Raw genomic sequence first — 26656 nt, forward strand, 5'->3', positions numbered from 1 at the left:
ACATATGAAAAGATACAGAACTCTATTAGTTAGGAAGAAAATGCAAATTTAAACCACAAAAGTGCTAGAGAGAACCCTCATATACACCACTGGTGGGAGTGTAAAATGGTACAGGCGTTTTGGAAAACTGATAGGCAGTATCTACCCTATATATGCCCTATGACCTAGCAATTCTACTCACAGGCATACACCCAGCAGACATATGTACATAGATTCACCAAGACATGCACAAGATTGGGTACAGCAGCATAATCCATAATAGCCCCGCCCTGAAAATCTAGAGTGGAATGGATAAAATGCGGTGTATTCAAACAATGGAACACTGTGCAGCAATAAGAATGAAGTAATGCCACACTCAGTAAAATAGCCCACACACATAATGATGAATGAAAGAAGCCAGATACAAGAGTATGTGCTGTATGATCCATTTACATAAGGTTCAAAAGTAAGAAAAGCCAAACTCTGGTGTTAAAAGTCCCAAGGGATTGATTACTCTGGAGATGTAAGCACCTGGGTGGGGGCAGGAGGGGGATTCTGGAATGCTGCCACGTTTCTTGATCTGAGTTACTGATTACATGGGTGTATTCACTTAGTGAAAATAACGCAGCTGATTTGTGTACTTTTCTTTATGTATAATACACTTCAATTAAGAGTTGTTTTTTTAAAATTTTTAGTGCCATTTCATTGCTGTTAAAACAGAAAAACTGACATCCATTTAGAAACCAAAAATAAATCATTAAAACCTAAAGCGGGGGCTAATTCTGTCTAGATGACAGTAAGTTCTCCAAAGAGAAGAATATCTCGGGGCCCCCAAGCACACCAAGAAGACAGCTACCTGGACACCAAGAGGGAAGCACACTCCCTCACACCCTCCTGACTCTAGGAGACAAGCGAATACAACTGAGGGATTCACCATCAAGGTCACACAAATTCTTTTGTTGCAAAAGCTAACAGAAAGATTACACACCAGCTTGAATTTCAAGATTCCTTTGCTTTCCAATTCCTGTCCCCCATCAGTGGGGCCTTGAGAACACCTGGTTACATCTTGTAATGCCACAGAAGTCACCCGAAAGGGAAACTGAGGCCTGAATAACTGCATCAGTGCAGTGAAGGAGCAAGAAAGAGGGATCTTGTCTTCTGGCTTCCTGTCCAGGGTCTTTTCTGCTACATGAGGCTGCCTCAGCCACCGCAGGTGAGCTAAACCATAAAGGAGCCAGACAGCTGTGCATCTACCTCGGGAAGCCCTACCCTCCCGGGAAACTTAGAAAGAGGTGCACCCTTTGCCCAGCTCAGTAGCTTCTCCCCACATTAGCACAGCAAGCTGAGGGAGGGTCTCGTTCTCTTCCTTGCAGCCCATGGCAAAGCCCCTCCCTGCACAGCTCCAAGGGGGAGGCTGCACCAGTTCCACCCCATCGGGAGGGCTCCAAGGGACTCAGCCATGAGGTGGTGGGCTCCTCTGTGCCCATCTCCAGGGGGGCAGTCCTGTGTGACGTTGTACAGCCCCTGACCCTCTCTGGGTCTCCACTGTCACATCTGTAAAGTAAAGGGGTCCTCACTGGGGGTAGAACAAGAGTACAGCAGAAAGAATAAACGCACATACACACTTCTCATTTCTCAACACCTTTCTGCACCCACCACCCCACTTCATCTTCATCCTGGAGGGCCGGGGTTACCGTGGCCGGCTGAAGAAGTGTAAGCTCAGGAACACGAGGAGATTTACCTATCGGTCTCAGAGTTAGCAGAGTAGCAGGCAAGGTGGCAAATGCAATCTGCCTAGGCAACCCTGGTGCAGGGAACCTCAGAGAAGCCACCAGCCTGACTCAGAGGCAGCACTCAGTTCAAATGGAGGCAGCCCTCGGGGCCTGCCCACCCACAGGGATGGGTAAGGGCAAAAGAGAAGGAAGCGGGCTTCCCTGGTGGCGCAGTGGTTGAGAGTCTGCCTGCCAATGCAGGGGACACGGGTTCGTGCCCCGGTCCGGGAAGATCCCACATGCCGCGGAGCGGCTGGGCCCATGAGCCATGGCCGCTGAGCCTGCGCATCCAGAGCCTGTGCTCCGCAACGGGAGAGACCACAACAGTGAGAGGCCCGTGTACCGCAAAAAAAGTCTTACCGCTGGGGTCCGGTGAGGCCTTGCTACAGTGGAAAGGAGGCCCAATTCACAGTGAGGCTGTGGTTGCCATGCTGCACCCCTATCCAGCCGGCCTGGACCCCACTGGCACCCTCCCCTCCCACACACACTTCCCTGAAACAGCTGGACCGAGCTCGCCTGTCACCTCGTCCTGCCCAAAGCCATTCCATCCTCACCTGGCTTCCCCCAGCCCCACTGCCCCCTCCCTCTAAGTTTCCTCCACCAACTCCTCCGAAACGCCCACAGGGCGAGCCTCAGGGCACTGATGGTGCCCCCAGTTCTCCCCCTTTGCTGTCTAGGCTCTGAACCCAGGGGCCCTCATCTAGACCTACAGCTTCAAATCCTACTACACAAGCACCTCTTAACAGTCCAGATGCCCGCCTGCCAGTCTCTCTGCACTTAGATGTCTAATAGTCGCCTCAGGCCTAAAGGGACCTAAACTGGACTCCTGATTTCCCCTTCAAGACCACTGTCCCCTGGACTTACCTCAGGAACAGGCCCCGCCATCCACTCAGCTCACTCACCCCACAGCCCATCTGTCAGGACATCCGGGAACCCTGTCCGACGGCCACTGCCTCACACCTGGCCTAATGCAGCAGCCTCCTACCGCCACACACTGTCAGGGCAGGGCACTGGTGCTCGCTCAGGCCTCCAGTGGCTCCCTATCACCCTGAGAGGGAGGTCCAGCCCCTGCGGCCCCAGCCTCCCAGGGCCTCTCTACTCTCATGCCCACCCTACGCCCCCAACCTTTGACTCTACTCCTGCCACACAGGGATTCTTTCTGCCACTGAAACAAGCCAAGCTCCACCTGCTCTTCCCTAGATCTTGGCATCCCATCCCTCCCTGCTCCCCACCCCTCACTCCTACCCCCTCTATCTCAAATCTCCCACTCAAAGAGATCTTCCCAACCGAAGGCGGCTGTGCAGCACGCGCGCGCGCGCACACACACCCACCCACCCCAACACCCCCATCCTAGCCCTCACAAGTTATCTTCCCTGTTTACGTGTTATCTTCCCTGTTTACGTGTACTTTACTAACCACCCACTCCTCCCATGGAAGCCCCTGGAGGCAGGGAGGCAGTCTTATTCACAGGCTGGATCCCCAGGGCCTGGCACACAGCTGGTGCTCAATAATACTTGTTTGGTAGTTGGCTGCAGAGTTCCTGCAGTCAGAAAGGGCAGCTAATGCTCCAGGGAAAGGAGATGTTCTACTTCCTTTTGTCAAGGGAGAATGTCAGGGGAGTGATCAGAGATTTCCAGAAAAATGCTGTATCAGAATCATCTGGGGAACTTTAAAAATGCTTTGATTCTAAGATCCTGACAGGAGGTTTGGGATGGGGCCAGAGAAGAAATTGCAAATTGTCTCCCCAGGTGATCCTGATGTACTGGTAGGTCTGAGGACCTCTGACTGAACCTACATCTTTATTTCACAAATGAACAAGTCAGGGCCCTCCAAGGGGATGACTGAATCCAAAGTTTCAACACTGGTTCATCAACAGGTATCTGTGTTGGGAGCCCAAACCTCCCACCCACAAGGTTCTCTCTCTCACTGGCTCTAAGACCTTAGGGTCTGAGCAGAGGTGGGGAAGAGGTCAGTCCTTAAGATGAATGGGAACTGCAAACCTCGTCAAGGTTGCAGCTCTGCAAATCCACTTTGTTAATCTAACATTTGGCACTAAAAATGAATTCCACCTTCAAGGAATTAGGGCTAGGCTGAGTAAAGCCAGGGTACCAGGAGGATGTCCTCTTTGCTTCCATGGGAAACAGAGCGGGCTCCACCCACTGTCACTCAGCAGAGAGGGCTGGAGGACCACTTGACTTCCCTGCTTCCAAGAGGGCAGAGGATAAAGGACAGACACTCATGTTTATAAAAGGCCCATGGGCAAGATCTTGAGCTGGACACTTCTTGGACCTCTTTCTCTGGGCTCCTAGCTACTGAAGAGGTCAGAAGCCATGTCTAGGATAGGGAGGCTCAGAGTTTTGAAGATCTGCTTCTATCCCAAAGATGTGATGAATGGAGCTGAGATTTGAACCACATTACCTGGTTCCAAAGCAGATGCTCTCCGCTAAGCCAGGCAGCTCCCACCAGGCAGCCTGATGGCAATTTCTGTGTGTGATGGGAAGGAGACCCCTTCCTGGGGACCGCTTGTTCCCAAGCACCTGGGGTTGAGGAGTGGAGAGGGATACAGCGCCAGGGCCTAAGGGACCATCCAGGATTGGCAACACGGCAACGCATAGGCACAAGAGGTCCCTTCAGCCTCAGGTTTCCTTGTCTATTAAATAGGGAGAAACCAACACCTACCTGAAGGGGCTGCTTTGGGGACTGAACAAGTCACGAGATCCCGTCACAAACGGCCGTGTAAATGTTGTGACTGCCCACCTGCAAAAGGCTGTCAACCCAAGAGGCAGTCACCTCCTCAAGTGACTTAGCAATCAGGCTGCTGGGCATGGGGTGTGGCCACATGGGGTGGGGACAGAGACAACTTCCTGAGAGGTGATCAGGACATGGACACGTCAGACTCCCCCCAGCTCCCTGGGCTCTCCTCCACCGCCCCCCTCACTGCCCTACTCTGCACCCCCCCCCGCCCCAACTTGCTAGCCCTTCCCTCCAGCTCCCTCTTCTGCCCCTATCTGGCCAGGACATTCCCCGGCACACCAAAGTCAGAAAGTTTCAACGTGCTCCCCCTTTGCCTTGGCACTGCTCCCACTCTCCACATGCACATTCCTTGAGTGTGAAGACCACAACTGTACCACTGAATGGTCAGCATTTAACTGCACTGGATGCACACACAGAAGGTCAGGGATATGCATGTGCTGGAGACACCAGCCACGAAGACTGGCAACTTCAAAGCCCTCTGCCCCAACTCTAGGCCCCCCAAGACCTGGCTCTGTGGTGCAATGGGTAGCACATTGGACTTTTAGGCCCCCCAGGCTGATCTGATGGTCCCCTGGGTGGTTTCCACCTGCCCTCTCCCTCTTACCTCTCAATAAATGGAAGTTAGGTAGAGACACGGTCTCTTATGAGATGGACTAGAGGAAGCAAGTCCTCCAGAGATGCACTATCCTATAAGACAGCCGTAAGTCAAGTGTAGCTGTTCAAATGTAAGCTAATTAAAATGGAATAAAATTAATGTCCTGTTAGCCACATTTCAAGGGCTCAAGAGCCACATGTGGCTTGTGGCTATGGTACTGGACAGCACAGATTAGATGTAGAACACTGAACAGTGCTGCTCTGGTCTCTAGAGCCAGGTGAAAAACAGGAACTGCTGTTGAACCTGAAAGCTGACAGCCAGACCTTGGCCCCGAGATCACACCCAACCCCTGAGGGGCTGGCCAGGCCGACAACCAGTCTCCCTGTCTCAGGGCAGAAAGAGACAGCCCAATCCAGGCCAAATGTCGGTAGAGCCAACAGCCAAGGGGCAAGTGTTTGTGCCAAGTGAATCACCTTCAGAAGCCACCATTTGGCTGCTGAGGAAGAGGTCAGAAAAGAAAGTGGCCTCACAGTGCCCTGCTGGATGGCATGGTAGAGAGATGCCACAGAACTTCACCTACAGCCTTGAACTATTCACCTACTCACCCAGCTTGGAACTTCTGGATGAGCATCAAGAAATGAGGTTCAAATACTGCAGTACAGAAATATGTGCCCGGGCAAGCTGGCTGCCCTTGCAGCTGCAAGCCCTGGCTCCTGCAGAACTTGGCCACCAAAGCACCCAGCAGCACTTTCAGACCTCATCCCTGCCCCAATCCCTGCCAACTGCTTGCTGTCAAACCCTCTGGAGCGTCCCCCACTCTCCCTTCTGTGCCCCTGAATGTTCCCATCTCTGAACTGCTCCCCTGGAACATTCCCCTCCAGCTACTTTAATACTCCCTTCCCAGTCCCATCCACCACAACTCAGCCCATGTTCCACTCTGCCTTCCCATGAAGCCTCCCTGGACCCAGCTTGGCTTTCCCAGGAAATGAACCCCAGGAGCACAGTCGAACATCGTATGTGGTCTTTCCACCTGTCAACCTGGGTTGGCTGACCTACAGTATGCTGCTACAAGCAGGGCTGTCCCTGCATAAAAGCCCCCTCTAGCAGGGGGTCTAGCAGGGGGTCTTGCTTGGGCTGGAATCCAGGAGAGTCACTTATGTTCCATAACCTTGGGCACCTGAACCTCTTCTTGTCTTGCCCCCTCTCAAATCAGCTGCATCAGGTGGGGTAGCAAGGACGCACTTTGGAAAACTGCTAAGCTGCACAACCACGACGGAGCTTTACTGCTGAATAATACACAGAAACTTCATGACTATAATTTTGAGTCCATCTGTCACAATCTCAGCACTGATTCCTCCACACTACACTAAATTATAAGTTTATAGTCTTGTGGGGGAAGAAAGTAAGATAACACCATGAGGAAAATCAACCTCATGCCCGAAACCCTGACGCCTCCTGCAAAACCATGTGCACAGAAGGTATCAACGAAGGACCTGCACAGAGTCTAGGAGGCCAGCAGGGAGCCACCCCATGGGGCAGACAGGCACTCTCCATCAACAGGGGCAGGCTGAGGCAGCGCTCAACCCTGGAGTCTGTCCCACAGAGGCCTCGTCCTAACATCAGAAGACTGAACTAAAAGTGGGGCACCACTTCCTCCCTGAGGGAGGAGACCACTTGCTTCCTATCTGCCAGCAGTAGGCAGGCCGTACTTCCTCCGCACTCACAGGTCCCACGAGAAATAACTGTGGACTGAAAAATTAACTCAGACTTTAGACCCTTGACTGTCTTTTCCCCAGGCATCTACCCCAAAAGTAACGTCACTCAAGAACTGTGGAGAGGGCTTCCCTGGTGGTGCAGTGGTTGAGAGTCCGCCTGCTGATGCAGGGGACACGGGTTCGTGCCCCGGTCCGGGAAGATCCCATATGCCGTGGAACAGCTGGGCCCGTGAGCCATGGCCGCTGAGCCTGCGCGGCTCCGCAAAGGGAGAGGCCACAACTATGAGAGGCCCACGTACCGCAGGAAAAAAAAAGAACTGTGGAGATTACATATGACACTAAAAACACAGGTAACAGAAGGTAAGAAAAGATAATTTGGACTTTATCAAGATTTTAAAAACTTTCGTGCATCAAAAGACACTACGAAGAGAGAGAAAAGACAACCCACAGAATGGGAGAAAATATTTGCAAATCCCATACCTGATAATGGTTTAATATCCAGCGCATATAAAAAAATCAACAACTCAACAACAGAAAGACAAGCCACCCAATTAAAAAATGGGCAGAGGACATGAGTAGATATTTCTCCAGAGAACATATACAAATGGCAAATAAGAACATAAAAAGATACTCAACAGCAAAAATTATTAGGGAATTGCTAATCAAAACCACAATAGTGGACTTCCCTGGTGGCGCAGTGGTTAAGAATCTGCCTGCCAATGTAGGGGACATGGGTTCGATCCCTGGTCCGGGAAGATCCCACATGCTACGGAGCAACTAAGCCCGTGCACCACAACTACTGAGCCCGCGTGCCACAACTACTGAAGCCTTCACGCCTAGAGCCCGTGCTCCACAACAAGAAAAGCCACCACAATGAGAAGCCCGTGCACCACAACGAAGAGTAGCCCCCACTCACCGCAACTAGAGAAAGCCCGCACACAGCAACGAAGACCCAAAGCAGACAAAAAATAAATAAATAAAATTAAAAAAAAAAAACACGACAGTGAGATACCAGTTCACACCTACTACGAGAGCTATAATTATTTTTTTTAAGGAAAATCACAAGTGTTGGCAAGTATGTAGAGAAATTGGAACCCTCATGCATCGCAGGTAGTAGTGGAAAATGGTACAGCTGCTCTGGCAAACAGTTTGGCAGTTTCTCAAAAAGTTAAACACAGAATTATAAGCAATTCCACTCCTTAGGTATATACCCAAAAGAACTGAAAACAGGGACTCAAACAAATACTTATACACCAAAACGTACACCAATACACCAATGACAGCATTAGTCACAACTGCCAAAAGGTGTCCGTCAACAGATGACTGGATAAACAAAATGTGGTATGTACATATAATGGAATATTATTCAGCCTTAAAAAGGAATGAAACTCTGTTACATACTAGAATGGATGAACCTTGAAAACTTTTGCTAAGTGAAATAAGCCAAACACAAAAGAACAAATACTGCAAGATTCCATTTATATGAGGTATTTATATCAGGCAAATTCAGAGAGACAGAAAGTAGGTTAGAGGCTACAAGGCGCCGGGGTAAGAGAGGAATAGGGAGTTATTGCTTAATGAGTGCAGAGTTTCTGTTTAGAGTGATGAAACGTTTTAGAAATAGTGGTGACGGTTGCACAACATTGTGAATATACTTAATGCCAATGAAAAATGGTTAAATGGCAAATTTTATGTCATATAGATTTTACCATAATAAAAAAAATACCAAAAAAAAAGAACTGTGGCAAATAAGGTTACACCCATCCTTGTCAGTGGGAAGAAGGGCCAGAATCAGGACTAATTGGGATCTTAGTCAGTAGGGATTAAGGCATGTACATACGGGCAGCTTGGACTTGGGGCCTATACTCTTTTTTTTTTTTTACTTTAAAATTTACTTATTTATTTTTGGCCACACCATGCGTCATACAGAATCTTAGTTCCCCAGCCAGGCATCAAACCTGTGCCCCCTGCAGTGGAAGCACGGATTCTTAACCACTGGACTGCTAGGGAAGTCCTGGGCCTATACTCTTTTTCCACTATTGTTTTTTGGGGATGTAATTCATAAAACCTCAAGGAGCCAGAAATTATGTAGGAAAGCTTCTCAACCTGCCCCCACCCTGCCTCTGAGAAACCAGCCCAAGTCAGTGCAAAAAGAGAGCCACCACCTGTTCTCACGGTCCCTAACCGCAGCACTCACCTGGGATACCTCCTCCTCATGTGACAAATAAAACCGCCTCCCATTTATTGGCCTTAGTGCTGCCACCTATAAATTAGCCCTCCTTCTTCCTTCTTCTCAAGGCTGTCATCAAGACCAGATAAGATAAGCCAGGCAGGCGGTATCATTAGCCATGTTAAGTCTGAAAACACTGCTGCCTTTAATAAAGAAATTAAACTGCTAGAGCTACAGAGTAAAACAGGAGCACCATGTACTCCCCATCTCTCTTTCCTTCTTTCCTTTTCTTCATAACACCATCTCCATCTAACACTAGATATATTTTGCACGACCATGTGTGCCCCCAACTAAATGGAAGCTGCTTGGGGCACAGACTTCTGTGTGCTTTGTTCACTGTGGTACCTCCAGTGCCTGAATCACTGGTGCACAGTAGGTGTTCAGTACACCTCTGTTGAAGGAATGGATTACTAGTTCTAATAATCCATTTTGAAACAAACCAAACAATATTTCATCACCTCCTGCTAATGCACTATTGACACCACTGCATGGAAATCGAAGAGTCAACTAAAAATTCTAACTTCGCTTTCTAAGCAGGAAAAGGACTATACGAGTGGAAAAATCAGGAGCTCCTAGATACGCATGCCAAGAAAGGAAAAAAGCTTCCAACGGAATCAAAATTGTGGCTTCACAGTAACTCTTGTTTCTTAAAATGAATGCAAGGAAACTCCAAAGGCCAGTGAGCTCTCAATTCCAAGAGGAAAGTCATGTGATTTCCAAATGTACATTTTTCAGAAATGAGTTCACAACCATGAGCTTTCTGAAGTCAGAACTGTGAAGATTAAACCAATTAAAGTAGTAATCAGTATGCCAACAAACTGGATAACCTAGATGAAATGGAAAAATTCCTAGAAACACACAATGTAACTAAACTGACTCATGAAGAAATAAAAAATTTGAATAGACCTATAATTAAAAAGACGACTGAATAAGTAACCAAAAACCTCCCAGCAAAGAAAAGCCCAGGGCCAGCTGGCTTTACTGGTGAATTCCACCAAACACTTAAAGAGTTAACACCAAACCTTCTAAAACTCTTCGAAAAAAATGAAGAGAAGGAAACACTTCCTAAATCATTCTATAAGATCAGCACTACCCTGATAGCAAAGCCAGACAAACTACAGATCAATAACCCTTATGAATACTGTTGCAAAAATCTTTAACAAAATACTAGCAAACTGAATTTAGCAGCATATTAAAAGGTTTATACACCATGACTAAGTGGAATTTACTCATGAAATGCAAGGATGGCTCAACTTACAAAATTAATCAACATAATACAATAATAAAATGTAGGAAAAAAACCACACGATCATTTCAATTGATTAAGAAAAAGCATTTGATGAAATCCAATTCCCCTTCTTGATAAAAACACTCAACACTAGAAACAGAAGGAAACTTCCTCAACATGATAAAGACCATATATGAAAAACCCATAGTGAACATCACACTCAATGGTGAAAGACTGAATACTCTTTCCCTCAGGTCAGGAACAAAACAAGATGCCTGCTTTCAACACTTCTATTCAATATGGTACTGAAAGTTCCAGCCGGAGCAATTAGGCAAGAAAATAAATAAAAGGCATCCAAATTGAAAGAGAAGTAAAATTATCTCTCTTCAATGATGACATGATCTTATATGCAGAAAACCCTAGAGTCCACCAAAAAAACAAAACAAAAAACAAAAAACCAAAACAAAACCAAAAAAACCGTGTTAGAATAAATAATAAATTCAGCAAAGTTCCAGGATACAAAATCAATGAACAAAAATCAGCAGCATTTCTATATGCTGGCAATGAACAATCCGAAAAGGAAATTAAGAAAACAATCCTATTTAAAACAACACTAAAAAGAACGAAATACTTTGGATTACATTTACCAAGGAGGCTAAAGACTTGTACAATGTAAATTAAAGAGTTTTGTTGAGAGAAATTAAAGACTTAAATAAACATAAAGACATCCCATGCTCATGAATTGGAAGACTTAATATTGTTAGGATGACAATACTACCCAAAATGATCTACAGATTCAGTGCAATCCCTATCAAAATCTCAATGGTGTTCTTTGCACAAATAGAAAAATCTATCCTCAAATTCATATGGAATCTCAAGGAATCCCAAAAAGCCAAAACAATCTTGAAAGAGAACTAAGTTGGAGGACTCATTCTTCCTGATTTCAAAACTTACTACAAAGCTACAGTAATCAAAACAGTGATACTGGCATAAGGACAGACATACAGACCAATGGGACAGAATAGAGCGTCTAGAAACAAACCCTTGCATATATGGTTAAATGATTTTCAACAGGGATACAAAGAACATTCAATAGAGAAAGGACAGTCTTTTCAACAAATGGTACCAGGAAAGCTGGATAGTCACATGCAAAAGAATATACTGGATCCTTATGTTATACCATATACAAATATTAACTTAGAACGGATCAAAGACCTAAATGTAGGAGCTAAAACTATAAAACTCTTAGAAGAAAACGCAGGAGAAAAGCTTCATGATCTTGGATTTGATGATGGTTTATTAGGTATGATACCAAAAGCAGGATCAACAACAGAAAAAGATAAACTGAACTTCATTAAAATTTAAAACTTTGTGCATCAAAGGACATTATCAGGAAAGTAAAAAGACAACCTTGGGAATGGGAGAAAATATTTGCAAATCACCCATCTGATGAGGGGTTAATATCCAGAATACGTTAAGAACTCCTACAATTCAACAACAACCACCAAAACCCAATTTAAAAATGGGCAAAGGATCGAATAGACATTTCTCCAAAGAAGATAAACAAATGGCCATAGGCACATGAGAAGATGCTCAATATCACTACTCATCAAGGAAATGCAAATCAAAACTACAGCCACAATTAGGGTGTGTATAACCAACAAAACATAAAAAGAAAAGTGTTGGCAAGGGTGTGGAGAAACTGAAACCCTTGTGCATTGCTGGTGGGAATGTAAAATGATGCGGCAGCTATGGAAAACATGGCGGTTCCTCAAAAAGTTAAACATAGAATTACTGTATGATCCCAAAATTCCACTTCTGGATATATACACAAAAGAACTGAAAACAGGGACTCAAACAGATATTTGTATACCCACTACTTACAACAGCCAAAAGCTAGAAGCAACCCAAATGCCCACTAACAGATAAATGGATAAAGAAAATGTGTTATATACAAACAATGGAATATTATTCAGCCTTAAAAAGGAATGAAAAAAAAAAAAAAGGAATGAAATTCCGACACATGCTGCAACATGGCTGAACCCTGACAACATTACGCTGAATGAATAAGCCAGTCACAGAGAGGCAAGTAGTATATGATTCTCTTATATGAGATACTTAGAGTAGTCAAATTCAATGAGACAGAAAGAATGGTGGTTGCCAGGAACTGGGGAGAGAAGGGGAAGGGGAGTTATTGTTTAATGGGTACAGAGTTTCCATTTGGGATGATGAAAAGTTCTGGAAATAGTGGCTTAATTATATAACACTGACTATCCTTAATGTCACTGATTTGTACACTTAAAATGGTACATTTTATGTTATGTATATTCTACTACAATTTTTTAAAAAGTAAAGGAAAAAAATAGGTCCATATTTTCAGCGCATTGAGAGAATTCCTCTTAAAAGGCCAGTTTTCCTGATAGCCTGGGGCATCCTTCCCATTGTAAGGGGGCCTGAGGATACCATTCTGTCCTTTGTATTCCGCCCTCAAACCCAATTCCATAATCTGGACCCTAAATCCAAGGAAACAGCTCGGGTTGACTAGCTGCTGTTTGAAAGGCTGAGGTCTTGAGTATCCCTAGGCCAAGCAATCTGCAGGGATGACTGACAGAGCCGACAAATTGCCAACAAAAACAGAAGCCAATCCCGCTGGCTTTCACTTTCTATTACTTCCCCTTACACTTTCTCACAGGACACCAGACGGCCATGCAGAAAGGAAACGGGCCAAACCAACCTGCCTGATTTTTTTTAGTTGGAAAATGGAGTCCCTGTTTCCCCCCATCCATTACAGGTCTAGATATTTAATATCCTTTGTATTTTGTACAGCTGAGGACAAAGTTTTTGCCCACCCCAAAACAGCAGAACGAACAACGTCCATCCTCTGTACTCTATATACTCTCTAGGGCTCTTGCATACAGATAATCTAACAGATTATCCTGTTAGATCTCAAAATAACCCAGTGAGAATGAATGTTTTGGGGTTGTTATCCTCCACTGGAGACATGAAGAAACCGGAGCTCATGAGATGAAGCAATTAGTCCCAAATCCTACAACCCCAAGTGACAGGACCAGGATTCGCACAAAAGTAGTGAACTTCAGAGTTCTCCTTCCTCTCGATTACTTCGGAAAGAACAACGAAGTAGAAATGGAATCAGACCATTTTGTTGTCAAACAAGACCAAGGAAAAATGCTTCCAAGTTTGGCAACTAATAGGACTAAATCCCCAAAGAAGAGCCTGGAAAAGAACTAAGCGCCCGCCTCTTTCCCTTAGGTCTACCCTAACCCAGACATGGATCTTTCCTTCTGGTTTTTTGTACTCAACGATCCAGCCGGGCCCCCAGGGCAGTCTCGTACTGCCCTGCCCAAGGCGCTCTGGCACACAGCGGAGAGTCGGCCAGACTCGCGGTATTTCACCAGGGATGGGAGGCCGGCTGGTCATGGGAAAAAGGAAGATTCAGCGTGCTCAGACACGAACAAATCACGCCCAAACCAACGAGCATATGAAACTAAAACTGGCCCTGGAAATCCGCACGGGAAACATCGGCCAGGAGCCAAAGGGCCTGCGGCGCGTCGACCACTGCCCTACCATACCAACGCACGCGCGACAGCACTAGCGCCAAGCATAGTACCGCTCTCGCAGACCCAGACTTGGGCGGTCGCCGACGCCGTACGCATGCTCCAGCAGCGCGCATGCGCGTCCCCAGCAGTTGCCTTTTCCCTGTAGTCCCCTGCCCTCTCGCCCTGATGCCGGAACCAAACGCTGGGTACCTCAGCCACGGCCCTCACTCTGCATTCCTCACCTTGCGCCCGGTTTTCTCCCGTAGGGCCTTCAGCCGTTCCTTTCGCCGCAACGCCTCTTCCTCCAACCGGCCCACACCGGCGGCAGTAGCCGCCATCTTGCCCACAGACATCCCCCCCCGCCCCCACTCTTCTCTTGTCCCGCAGCGCGCAGGCCCAAGGTGTTAGACGAACCCCTCACGGCCAATCCAGGGACGAGAATGGGAGAGCAGGAAGTCCTGAAAGCCAACCAATGCTGAGTTGCTACAGGAGGACCCTCCCTCTTCCTCCCCCACAGAACGTCTAACTCTTCGGGGGTCGACAAAGAAGGCGCTAAGGCTCGATTCGTCCAATGCCGATCAGGGAAAAAGCGGCAAGAGGAACCAGACCTGAGTGAAGGAGGATAGAGCGCGTCAATCGCTCTGGTTTTACCTAAGCGCCAACCATGCTGGCTGGCCACTTGGAATGCGCCGACCCATCTTTGTCCACTTCTCCTGATTCTTAAAGGCTCGAATGCCTTCACGAAGCCTTCCCTGACTCTCTACTCTGATCCCAGCCTAAGAGGTCTGCCTCTCCTTTCCTCTTAAGCTATCTGTGGCTTCCTGGATGCACTTGTTCATGGGCCTCTGGGCCCTTCTCTGTCCACTCTCAGCTCAGATAAAACCTAAGCAGAGCAGGGCTTGGCTGAATGGCCATTTTCCTCTGGGTTCATGGATGATCCCCTCCCACCTCCAACCCCCCGCCCGGCCCCCGCCCCCGGGGTGGCAAAGTACCCAGGGTCAGACTACCTAACCTGGAGAAGAGCAAACCCCAACTTGGGCCCAGTGGGCCCTAAGGGACCACCCTGAGCTTAGTTCCTGAGAACTAAGCTGAGAGTTGGTTTCGCCTCGGCCGATAGGTGCACTGCCTCCCAGCAGGAGCTGTCAGGGTATCCTTTCCCAAGTCAATTACCATGCCCTGACAACCGAGAGACCACTTTGACTGAAGTCAGTATCTTCTGACAGCCTATCCAGGTCCCCAGAGCCACACCGCCTCCCACCTAGGGAGAGTGACTTGTCTCTCAGCAAAGCTGTTCCCTGCTTGTGGCCTCCCTTCCCAGGCTGACAGCAGGTGGACACCCACTCCTTGCTTCCCAGTTCCCTTCAGAGATCCCCAGTGCCACAGACCCCTGTCCAACTGGCCCCCACAAACGACCCTCTTGACCTCTGTAACTTGGGCCTTTTGGTGCCCTCTCCCCTGCATCAGGTGGGGTGCCCTGCCAGGGCCTAGTATGCAGGTAGTACCCAATACACATGTAGTAAGTGTTCAGGAAATGTCAGAATTAGGATGAATGGGGCAGAAGAAAAGGCCAGAGTGGAGGAGATGCCCAAGAAGCCAGGAGGACAGAACAGGATGGGTATGGGGACAGAGTCTGTCTCTTCTTGGCCACCCAAGGTCTAGGGGGCTCCAGGCTGGTCAGTTCCTCCAATTGATGGTAACTCTCTGGGTCCCACAAACTTTCCCCCCAGCCCCAACAAAGGGCCTCACCCCTGCCCAACACCATGGGCCCTCCTCACCTCCCAGGGAGAGTAGGGGGAGGTGGGGGAAGAGGCCCAGGGGTGATGGTGGCAGTGGTTCTGGAAAGTCAGGCCTCTGTCCCTGTCCATGCTGCCCAGGTGGTCCTCATTTGGCCCATCTGGGCCCCAGTTTCTCTGCCTAACAGAAGCATGAGGTACCCTTTAGCCTTTAACCTCTTGAAGTTAAAGGAAAAAAATGTGAATCAAGTGCTGAGCCCCGGAGTGAAGGGTGCCTCCATTTGGAGTATCTAGGAAGGCTTCCTGGAGGAGGGGATCCAGGCGAGGTGAGGAGTACCTAAATCTTCCAGGGATCTGCCCAACAGATGGAAGGAACTGCTCCCCCCGAGTTATTTCAGCCTTGTCTTGCTGTTTTCTGATCCTCCCTCCCGCCCCCGCCCCGCACTCCTGCCACACAATCCTGCTCCACTAACAACAGGATTAAAAAAGTGACACTTCGGTCTCCCCATAAGCGCTTATACCAACGCCTGGCACGTGGTAAACTCTACAAGTGGTTGTCACGGTTGTTGTCCTCGTTAGTTATTGAAGGACCCTGCCCATCTGCACGCGGCCCGCAGCCCCTTCCCCCAATCCCGAGAGCCTGTCCCTTCCACGAATGGTGGCCTTTCCAGCCAGGCGGGCTGCGTCCCGGTTAGATCTAGACGTAGGGCAAATCTGGAATCCCTGACCCAGACCTAGTCCGGGGGCCTCAGATTGGCCTTTCCGGAGGGCGCGGATTGCGGGGGGGCGGGGCTGCTGGGCGCCCTCCCGGGCCGCCCTGACCTCAGGCTCCTCCTCCTGTCGGGCTCCCCGCCCTTTGCACGGTCCCGGGATAGGCGGGGCGGCGGTGGCGGCTGCAGAAGCGCAGGAAGCCGGGCGGTGGCCGACCGGGAGGAGGAGGAGCGCGACGGCGGCCAGTACTACTTCCCTCAGTAGTACCGCGCCGCTCCGCCCTGGAGTGACGCCCTCCGCCCATGGGCCTGGCCGAGGGCAACCGGCGGGCGGCGCGGAGGAGGCGGCGGCGGCGGCAGGTGGCGTGCAGCAGGGTTGGAGCCTGGTCGGGCCATGGCCGCCTCGGAGCGGCTCTACGAGTTGTGGCTACTCTACTACGCGCAGGTGAGCCCGCGCCCGCCGTGCCCACAGCTCCGCGCGCCCGGCGTCTGCTGCACCTGCGCCCGGCGCCACCTGGGCCGTGTATACGCACGCGCCGGGCGTGCTCGGGCTCCGCACGCACGTGTGCGACCCCGGCCGGCTGGTGCCTCTGGCACTTATACCTGGGGGTCGGCCCTCGCGGGCGCGCACCTTACAAGAGCCTCTTGGGTGGGGACAGTGCAGCCTCGGTTGTCCCTGAGGAGAGGGGCCTGGACCAAGACAGGGCACTTACCCCTTTTACAGATGGGGAAACTGAGGCCTGGGGGGAAAAAAAAGGCTGGCCGGGTCGAAAGGGGCGGGAGGCTTACTTTGAATTTGGGCGTGCCACTCCTGTGGGCGCAGCCCAGTTGGGTGGTCGCCTGATGGGTCTGAGTGGGCTGGGGGTCTCCAGGCATGCAAGGGGGGCGTCCCTACTTCGGTCTGACTTGAGTCAACTCCTCAGATACCCTGCGGTGAACTGCCGGTGGTGAGCTCCTCCTTGACCCCAGGTGGCCCCACCCCAACCCCCGGGGGGGGCAGGGTGTGGATTACGGGGGAGAGGGGGTCCAGCCCAAAGCAAAGATTCGCCTTGGATGCTGGGGGTGAAAATGGGGAATGCGGGTGAGGTGGGAGGGATGTTTGAAAGGGATGGAGGGAGGCCATTTTCTCCTGAGCTCCCCGTCCTTCCTCAGAGACTACCTCAAGTGGCCTCAGAAGGTGAAGGGAGCAACTCTGACCCAGGTGTACCCCAAACTGTGTCTCGCACACATAGGCCCCCACTTTCCTTCTGTGTTCACAGCAAGGAGAGAAGCCAGGGTAAGGCTCCCTCTCCCCTTCACCCAGCACCAGCCTTCCTCCCTGCACCTGCCTGGCATCATACTCCTGGCTCAGGTGTGCCTGGGGCACAATGCACTATTGTGTGCCCCTGATCTCGTCACTAGGGGGAAGTTCATGCTCGAATCAGCTGGCCCTCTGAAGAGGCTAGCCGACTGTCTCCCAGGACTGCAGGCCAGGACTTGGGCCCCAGAGATCAGGAATCCAGGCCACAAGGGCCGTAGCTTCTTGAGCCCGCTTAGGTGGTGAGAAGTCCAGGCACCCGGCAAGAGGCAGCGCATGGAGTAGAGTCTGTCTTTGGTGTGACCGAGGGCACGCTCTTTACACCCCTGAGCCTCTGCTTCCATATCTGTAAATTTGGCACAGTCCTGGCCTCCGGTGGCCTGGACTGTGCAGAGGGATAGCCAGTATGGCTGGTCCAGGCCAGAGAAGTTTCCTGCTTCCCCGCCCCATTGGATCCCCTCACCCCAGCTTCTCTGTCTCCATCGCCAAAGGTTGGTCCTTGTGAAGGAGCAAAAGATTTGGGAGGAAACCTGCCCCTGGCCCTCATGCTTCTGATTGCCTCCGTGGTCGTGGGCAGGTTCTTGGTCTTCAGTTTCTTCAGCTGTGACCAGGCAAAGGGGGGCTTGAACGAGGTGATGAGTCTGAGGGATGTTAATCAAGCTTCYGATTGCCTCCGTGGTCGTGGGCAGGTTCTTGGTCTTCAGTTTCTTCAGCTGTGATCAGGCGACGGGGTGGGCTTGAGCGAGGGGACGAGACTGAGGGTTGTGAATGGTGGGTCTTCAGGCTGGGTGGCATGCTGCTGGGGAAGGGTGTCTCGGCAGTTTCCCAGGATTGTACCTCCGACGTGGTTACCTCCTGCTGCCCCTTCTAGCTGACCTCTGCAAGTGGTCAGTCCCTCACAGGTGTTTAGCATTCATCTGTGCTGAGTCCCTTCTCCTGCTCCAGCTCCTCACCTCACAGGGCGGGTGTGGGGCACAGGCTAGCTGGTTGTAGCCTTAGAAGCCTGGGCAGGCAGGGTACGGCCTGGGGCCAGGCAAACAAATCCAGGATATGAGTGTGAACCCAGGAGCCGGGAGGGGCCAGGTTTCCTGGGGAGAGGAAGCTTCAGCCAGCCTCCCAGCACTGCCTTCCTGCCGGCTTGGTCCTGCTTCTGCTCCCAGAACGTGGTCTCCACCCTCTGTACTGAGCTCCTAGGGAGTGGTGGCTGTGCTACTTTGAGCCCTGCCAGGGACCTATTGTGTGTGTACTTGGGGGAGAGGGGAAGATAAGGTAAGGGGTCGAACTGAGAGAGGGTATTAAGAGACCCCTGAAATGGCCAGCTACCCAGCCAGTAGGCTCCCCCAATACTTTCGCCCCTCCCTTCAACAGTGAGAGCTGACATCAGCTGGCAAACCTGTTTCCCCAGTTGTAGGTCTAGGCCCGCCCTGGGAGCACCCCTGTTTCTGCCCTTCCTTTCCCCTCACAGACCCCAGGTTCATGCCTGCTCACCCCCTACCTCTTGGGGCCACGAGTGGGTGAGGGGGCTGTGGGTGGCTACTGAAGGAGGAAGGAGGGTCAGAGTGCCCCCTGGACATCACTCAGTCTGAGCCCCTCAGAGCCTTAGTGGGGAAACCAAGGCAGGGTTGTACCAAGGTCATTGGACAGGTTTGGGGCAGAGCCTGGCAGAGCTCTGGCCCAGTCTCCATCCTGTGTTCCCTTACCCAGGAAAGGTGTAGTCCTGTGGGCGGGAAGACTCAGGTGGGCCTGCACCCTGGGACGGCACAGGCTGTGTCCTCTGCCTGGAGCCTTCTCCCTCCTGTCTGAGGAGGCCTTCCCCGCCTGTTCCCGCAGCCCAAGCTGGACCTCAGCCCAGGCGTGTCCCCACTTGAACCCTTATTGTGCTTGCTACTCTGCGGTTTCCCCACGCCTCACACTTAGCCGGTGCTCCTTGGGTATTAGCTGAATGTCTGGGTGACTGATCAGGGATGTCTTACCAGAGGCCTGAGTTTGGGCCTGGAGGGCTGAGCGCACAGGAGCAGGAGGAGCAAGCACACGGCAGTGGGAACTGTGAGCGGCAAGTTCGTCGGGTGGGTGGGGGCACATCCAGAGGACTCAACCCGGCCGGGCTTCCCCAGTGAGGGCTTAGGAAGTGGGGGAGAGGATAAGGGGACTGGGGCCGCACCCAGTAGGCTAGCAGTTGGGTGGCTGTCGAGGTTATGCAAAATATGCAGCTGAGTGGCCCTCTTTCAGGCTGGAGCAGTAGTGCTGCTCAGTAGCCCTCCAGTGAAAGGGAGCGTTGGGGAGCATGAAAGCTGAGGGGTACTTAGGGTCCCAAAAGTCAGGACAGGGCAAACAGTCAGGGTTCAGGTGGGGAGCCTAGGCTGAACTCTCTGCTTATGCTATTGAGGACTCAGGGTTCTAGGAAGGTCAGGTCAGAGCCCGAGCTGACCTCGCTCTGCCCGCCCCTCCCTGGTCCCTCACCCCTGACTGATGAGCTCTACTGCCTCATGGAAACCTAGTCAGGCCCTCTGCTCCCTCCGAGACCTTAGCTGGGTCATATTTCTTCCTTTGCCTCAGTTTACCATCTTGAAATGGGAAAAAGGACCTCCTTGGTGCTTGACCCCCCCCCCCCCCCGCAACCCTCTTCCGTACCTTAAAGGGGCAACCAGAGTTTCCTCCTACCTGCCTTTATTACTGAGGCAACTGAAGACGGAGGGACTGAGGTGATGGGGAGAGTAGCACAGAGTCCAGGGTTGGGGGAGGGGCTGGTAATCCCTGGAGCTTTTATGGCAACTGGGGAGCTGATGTGGAAGTGTGGGGTCACTGTGGAAACAGGTCAGTTACCATGGGGACCCTGAAAGGAAATGCCTGTTTTCCAAAGTGATAGGACAAGGGGAAGCTTAAACCCTGAAGGGTGTTATGGAGACCAGAAGGTCCATGCCTTTCAAGACCCCATCCCCAGGTAAGGGGGAGAGACTGGCCCAGCCACCTAGGCCCTTGGACCACTAGCCTCAGTTGTCCTTGCCCCTGGCAAAGTCCCCATCTTCCTGCTTCGTTCCTTGGCCCGAGGCCCTCCAAGTCTGACCTCCAGTCGTCCTGGTGTAGCCAAAGGCCACCTTCAGCTTGACGTTGCCATCCCCCTCATGCTGAGTGGGGAGACCCCCACACTTGAAGGAGGTCATCCTGGTCAGGCCCCACCCCACCCTATCCCATTTCTGCTTGCCTGTTCCAGGAGATGGGGTGCTCCCTACCACCTAGGCAGCTCTGACTGGGAAGAGTCACCACTATGGAGCTTCAGTCTTCTCTCCCTACCCTCCTTCTAGCGCTAACCTGGGGTCCATGAAGATCCTCCCATTCCACCTGCCTGGGACAGCCAGCTGGGGAGTGGCCCATGGGACCTTGGCTCTGCCAGTGAACCAAGGTCTGCCACTCATCTGTCACTCATGGAGGTGGGTGGGGAGAAGATGAGTGTTGCCCTGGAATGCCAAGGGCTTGGGAAGGCAGAGCCCGTGAATTTGGGAGTGGAGCTCCCACTCACCTTACCACATGCTGGTGGGTGTGGTTGGAGAGCCTTTACCTGTTAAGCAAAGAGATGGTTTTAAAGAGGCAGCTGAAGCAGAGAGATTAATCGTTTGTTTTGTTTTTTTCATTTTTATTTTATATCAGAATATAGTTGATTTACAATTTGTGTTTCGGTTGTACAGCAGTGACTTAGTTATACATATATCTATTCTTTTTCAGATTCTTTTCTCATATAGATTATTACAGAGTATTGAGTAGAATTCCCTGTGCTATACAGTAGGTCGTTGTTGATTATCTGTTTGTTTTTTTTGTTTTGTTTTTTTTGCGGTACGCGGGCCTCTCACTGTTTTGGCCTCTCCCGTTGCGGAGCACAGGCTCCGGACACACAGGCTCAGCAGCCATGGCTCACGGGCCCAGCCACTCCGCGGCATGTGAGATCCTCCCAGACCGGGGCACGAACCTGTGTCCCCTGCATCGGCAGGTGGACTCTCAACCACTGCACCACCAGGGAAGCCCTGATTATCTGTTTTATGTATAGTAGCATGTATATGTTAATCCCAATGTCCTAATTTATCCCTCCCCCCCCCACCTTTCCCCTTTGGTAACCATAAGTTTTTTTTCTAAATCTGTGATGGGGTTTCTGTTTTGTAATTAAGTTCATTTGTATCAATTTTTAGATTCCACATATAAGTGATAACATATGATATTTGTTGTTTTCTGACTTAGTATGATCATCTCTAGGTCCATCCATGTTGCTGCAAATGGCATTATTTCATTCTTTTTATGGCTGAGTAACATTCTAATGTGTATATGTAGCACATCTTTATGCATTCATCTGTTGATGGACATTTAGGTTGCTTCCATGTCTTGGCTATTGTAAATAGTGCTGTTCATGATACATGAACATTGGGGTGCATGTATCTTTTCAAAGTATGGTTTTCTCCAGATATATGTCCAGGAATGGGATTGCTGGACCACATGGTAGCTCTATTTTTAGTTTTTTAAGGAACCTCCATACTGTTCTCCATCGTGGGCGTACCAATTTACATTCCCACCAGCAGTGTAGGAGAGTTCCCTTTTGAGAGATTAATATTTAGTAAGCTACCGAGTGTAAGAATCAGGTCTGGACTCCAGAACCCATGCCCTCAACCACATTCAATTTGGCACCCCCGGCCTCTGAAGTACCAGACAGGGCTGCATCTTGGGGAAGGTGCTGGCTCTGATGGGGATACATTTAAGCCGAGGAAACACTGAGAGCAAAGCGCATGCAGACTTGTGGCAGTGGGGACAGTGAGTAATATCCAGTGGGGCAGCCAGTGAGTATGGCATGTGAGGCTGGAGATGAGGTGGGCACCACCCGTGGCGGGCTTCGGATGTCGGGGGGAGGCTGTGGACGTGCCCTGGGCCTGTGGTAAGGTGGCTGACTGGCTGCTCAGACAGTAGTGGTAACTGATGGGTCCTGGGGGCGCTGGGTACTGTTTAAGGAACTTTGGGGATGGGGGATTTGGGGCAAGATCTGGTCCCTGAGACACAGGGCAAGCCAGGCCTGATGTCAGGCTCGGGGTAAGGCACGCAGGTCTCAGGCAGCAGTGTCAGGAGCTCAGTGGTCCCTGTCCCTCTGCAAGACAGCCCTACCCACCCATCCATGCCTCAGCCGCCTGCCCTGAGCCCTGCCGGGTTACCTCAGAGTTCTGAGGAAGTGGCAGTTCCACACTCACCCAGGACCTAACCAACCCGTGGGAGCTCCCGTCCTCCAGCACTGAGTGTCCTCAGGGCTGGTTGGGCATAGACTGGGGTCCCTACAGGGGTGACTCTGAGACCCCCATACCCACAGCTTTCTCCCCTGCTGCAAGGCCCTGGGAGGAGTGTGACTGCTCCTGACCTGCCTTCATGGGACGGGCAGGGTTGGGACCCCGTCCCAGTCAGGTTGGGGTGGGGACTGGGCTGGCCCACCGATGTTCCTGTTCTGAGCTGGAAAGGGAAGGAGGAGCCAGCGAGGCAGAGCTTTGAGAGGAGTGTGGGGCTCCTGAGCAGCACAGCCACCTCCTGCCGGCTCTGGAGCCTTCGGCATGCAGCAGTGCCTCCATGCTCAAGGCCCCTGCTCTGCCCTGCCTCCCAGCCCCGGTGCCTGCAGGGACTCCCTCACCCCCCAGCACTGCAGCCTCAAGCCATGGGGCCCAGGTCAGAGCCAGGCTGAGGATTCCCCGGGAGAAGAGGTGAGACCCCCAGAGTCAAGACCGGCAGTTACCCCTACCCCTGCCTACTACTGTGCTCTAGAGACCCCTCCTGCCCCTCCAGAACCCACAAAGGCTGCTGCCTTGATTGCCTCAGACCTGAACCCAGCCCAGCCTGGACCTGCTGGAAGTTTGCGGGACTGGACATGCTGAGGGTGTGGTTCTAGGGACAGAAAGCAGGGGTGTGCAGAGTTTGAGGGGCCCATCAGGTCTGGGAGGGCCGATCCAGGTGATGGCCATGAGGAGGGTGGGAGTTTCCTGCTTAAGTACCAAAAGCCCAAGTCACAGATGGCAGTGGGGCATGGGGAGATCAGAGGCCTGCACAGGAGAATGTGAATCACAGATGTGGGAGGGCAGAGAGGCTGGAGAAGGAGTCCCTGGTTGGACTAGGGGCCCAGAATGCCTGGCTTACCAATTAAGCCTTTTATCTTTGGGTCAGGGAGGGAGGACATGGTCAAATGTGGGCTTACAGGTGCTCAGCAGAGCTGTAGTGGGCAAGAAGGACGCAGGTTTTGGGTGGGAGAGACAGTGGCTTGACTGGGGGTGGTTTGGGGCTAGAAGAAGGGAGGATGGTGTTGGGACAATTTTGAAGGTAGGGAGGGATGTGTGGGGTCATTGAGGCAGGGTCGTGGGTCATGTGGTCAGCTTGGGCTGACTGGCTCTAGCCGCCATGAGTGATCCTGGCCTAGAACAGAGGTTGAGCTGCAACTGTGCTAGTGGACGAGGCATCCCCTCTGGGGCCCCCCGTTTTCCCATTTGCAGTGGGAAGGGTTCAGAAGAAATGGTCTAAGAGCCCTGGCCTGCTCTGGTGTTTTCAGGGTTGGGCATGTTGATGTCCTTGCTGGTTTGTGGAGAGGAGAGGTATAGACAGAGGTAGGTGAGCAGGGAGGCTGCCAGCGGCAGAGGGTGGAGAGGTCGCCAAAGGTAACTGACAGGCAAAAAGTCACAGCGGTGTGGGCCTGCACCTTGGTGGCCCCAGCCCCTCTCTGAATTGCCTGGGCCTTGGCTCTGTGATAAAATGTACAAGGAAGGTGTCCAACCACAGGGTGGAGGGCTGCTCTGTCTAGGTTTTTTGGGGGCCTGGCCCAGTCTGCTGGGGTCAGGCCCCTTCCCTGGAGCCCATTCAGCCCTGGCCCTGTGGTCTGGGGCCCACAAGTGGCAAAAAAAATTAGCCGTCCATGCAAAAGTAGTTGTGGAGGTCCTTGATTTGAGGCCCGTGGCACCTGGGGAGCAGTCTCAGGGTGTCGTCTGTGGTGTGTCCCTTGCCCCTACATGTTCAGTATAGTCCCTGCCCTTCCCCCCCACCCCTGGGAAAGAAAGTTGCTCTCTGGGCCATGCTGGTTAGGATGGGTGCTCCAGATGGGGCTGGTGTGGAAGGAGGAGCTCAGATCCAGGCCACCACCCACTCCATGCCTTGGGAGGGGCTTAGAGGTTAGAACAGATTAGGGCTAGTCCAGGGCTTACCTGTGTCCCTGGAGCAAAGAGACCAGCAGGGCCAGATGGGGAGCCTGGATGCAGGAGGAGGGTGGGGCAGCGGTATGGATGAGTCCTTCAGCATCATTGCCTGGGCCTGAGGCCTTAGCCCCAGGTCAGGGAGCTGTGGGTGCCTTGAATGAAGGGCACTGTGGTAGCACGGACCACAACCTGTCCCTGGATAGGCTTGGCCTGACTCCTGTCCTGGAGTTCTCCTGGACCTCACGCCTGTAGAACTAGTTTCTGTCCACAAGCTCCACCCAGGGCAATGTGACCCCTGCCCATCTGTGCTGCAGGCCCCACCCCCGGTGCTAGGCTGGGTCCTTCACAGCTTCTCTTGCTGGGCCCTGGGTGCCCCAGGCCCTCCCACATCCCTGCGGTCTGCCGGGAGGAAGCGGCCCCCTTCCCCCACCGTGACTTTGCGCTTCCTGCCCCGGGGGCCAGGGTGGGAGGGGACGTTTCCCGTTCACACCAAAGTTTCCCTGGCTGGTGGCGCCCAAACTCGGGCTCAGCCCGCTGTCCCTCTTACCCATGGAACCAGCTCTGGGGCCTGGGGTCCAGGTAACCAGCCAGGGTGTGGGCGGAGGTTCCCAAGGTGAGGCAGGGCATTTTGCCTGTACAGGTAGGGGGGGTGTGTGTGCGTGGGTCTGCCTGGTCGATAGTGCACATGCAGCCTGGGATATACAGTCAAGGAAGGTTTCCTGGAGGTGGTGGCTGCTGAGTTGGGAGAAGGTGGCAGGCGAGAGCCCAGCTCATAGCTTTGGGTTCAGGGAGGCTGGTGAGTGGGAGACCTTTACCCATAGCACCCCTGTGGGCCACAGCCGTGCCCTAGGAACGTATACACTTAAGTCCCTCCCCTGCCTGTGTCAGGCTTGCCTGGGTCCCCAAGGGTTCAGGAAGTGGGAGAGGAGACTGGGAGGCTGAGAAAAGCAGATGGGGGCCCTGAGAGAGTGGTCAATATGTAAGGCAGTCCTCTGATGCTGACCTTCTACTTCCTGTCCTCCTCCCCAACCCATCCCTACCTTTCTCCACCCCCACTGCTCTGCCTCCAATCCCTGTGTACCCCCATTCACTTTCTACCTCTGTCCACATCCCCTTGTCCCTCCCCTGTCCACTGGGCCCCTTCTGCCCCCACCACTGTTCCCCTGAACTCCTTTGCCTGCAGAAGGACCTGGGCTATCTGCAGCAGTGGCTGAAGGCCTTTGTGGGTACCTTCGAGAAGAGCATCTCACTCTCCTCTCTGGAGCCACGCAGGTGAGGCTGGAGCTACATGGAGGGCGGGAGGCTGAGGGATGCTCGGCGCCTAGTGACCCCGCTCCCTGCAGGCCGGAGGAGGCAGGTGCAGAGGTGCCGCTGCTCCCTCGGGATGCGCTGCACGTGCTGGCCGAGCGGCTGGACGAGGGGGACCTGGAGCAAGCCCTGCTGCTGCTCAAGCTCTTCGTCATCCTCTGCAGGTGGGTCCCTGTTGTCTTCTCCACGGTGAGAGAATGTGCAATTATGGGCCGGGGTGGGGGCTGGCTTGTCACCGGGACCTCTCCCGTCATTCACTTCCCAGGAACCCGGAGAATGTAGAGGCAGGCTGGGGCCAGGTGCTGGTGCCCCGGGTGCTGGCGTTGCTGACCTGCTTGGTGGCCAAGGTGAGGTGGCCTCTACCCTGGGGGTTGGCAGGTGGTAGCCACGGCCCAGCTAACCCCCTTTCACCCTCTCTGCATGTCTACAGCTGAAAGGACCCCCACCACCGGAGAAGGGCCATGGGTCCCAGCTGGAAAACGTAGCCCTGCATGCCCTGCTCCTCTGTGAGGGCCTCTTCGACCCCTACCAGACCTGGCGGCGCCAGCACAGTGGGTGAGAGGCAGCCCGCAGGTGGAGGACCTAGAG

General features: G+C 52.2%; 2 protein-coding genes across 14 annotated transcripts in view; one reads left to right on the top strand and one right to left on the bottom strand.

Annotated features, from left to right (window-relative positions):
• Nucleotides 1-14283, bottom strand: part of CCDC12 (coiled-coil domain containing 12) — a 64784-nt gene extending 50501 nt beyond the window's left edge. The window contains exon 1 of one of the 4 annotated variants that reach the window (XR_003430822.1): nt 14073-14260. Coding sequence is in view for 3 of the 4 variants with exons in the window: in XM_027096965.1 (XP_026952766.1) it covers nt 14073-14183 (111 nt within the window). In the remaining variant the exon portion in view is untranslated. Of the gene's footprint in view, nt 1-14072 lie in introns of all 4 variants that reach the window. The other 3 variants (XM_027096965.1, XM_027096967.1, XM_027096966.1) reach the window with 3 other exon arrangements.
• A 2173-nt stretch (nt 14284-16456) lies between these two features.
• The window catches only part of NBEAL2 (neurobeachin like 2), a 32943-nt gene continuing 22743 nt past the window's right edge, over nt 16457-26656 (top strand). For 2 of the 10 annotated variants that reach the window (XR_003430820.1, XM_027096952.1), the window contains exons 1-5: nt 22087-23287; nt 25944-26032; nt 26104-26232; nt 26334-26415; nt 26499-26623. Coding sequence is in view for 7 of the 10 variants with exons in the window: in XM_027096952.1 (XP_026952753.1) it covers nt 23141-23287; nt 25944-26032; nt 26104-26232; nt 26334-26415; nt 26499-26623 (572 nt within the window). In the remaining 3 variants the exon portion in view is untranslated. Of the gene's footprint in view, nt 16719-17196; nt 17221-18812; nt 18840-22082; nt 23288-23311; nt 25340-25943; nt 26033-26103; nt 26233-26333; nt 26416-26498; nt 26624-26656 lie in introns of those variants that run through there. The other 8 variants (XM_027096954.1, XM_027096956.1, XM_027096957.1 and 5 more) reach the window with 7 other exon arrangements.

The sequence above is a fragment of the Aethalodelphis obliquidens genome, unplaced genomic scaffold (assembly GCF_003676395.1).
Source record: "Aethalodelphis obliquidens isolate GAN/ISIS:26980383/991018 unplaced genomic scaffold, ASM367639v1 scaffold111, whole genome shotgun sequence".
NCBI lineage: Eukaryota > Metazoa > Chordata > Mammalia > Artiodactyla > Delphinidae > Aethalodelphis > Aethalodelphis obliquidens.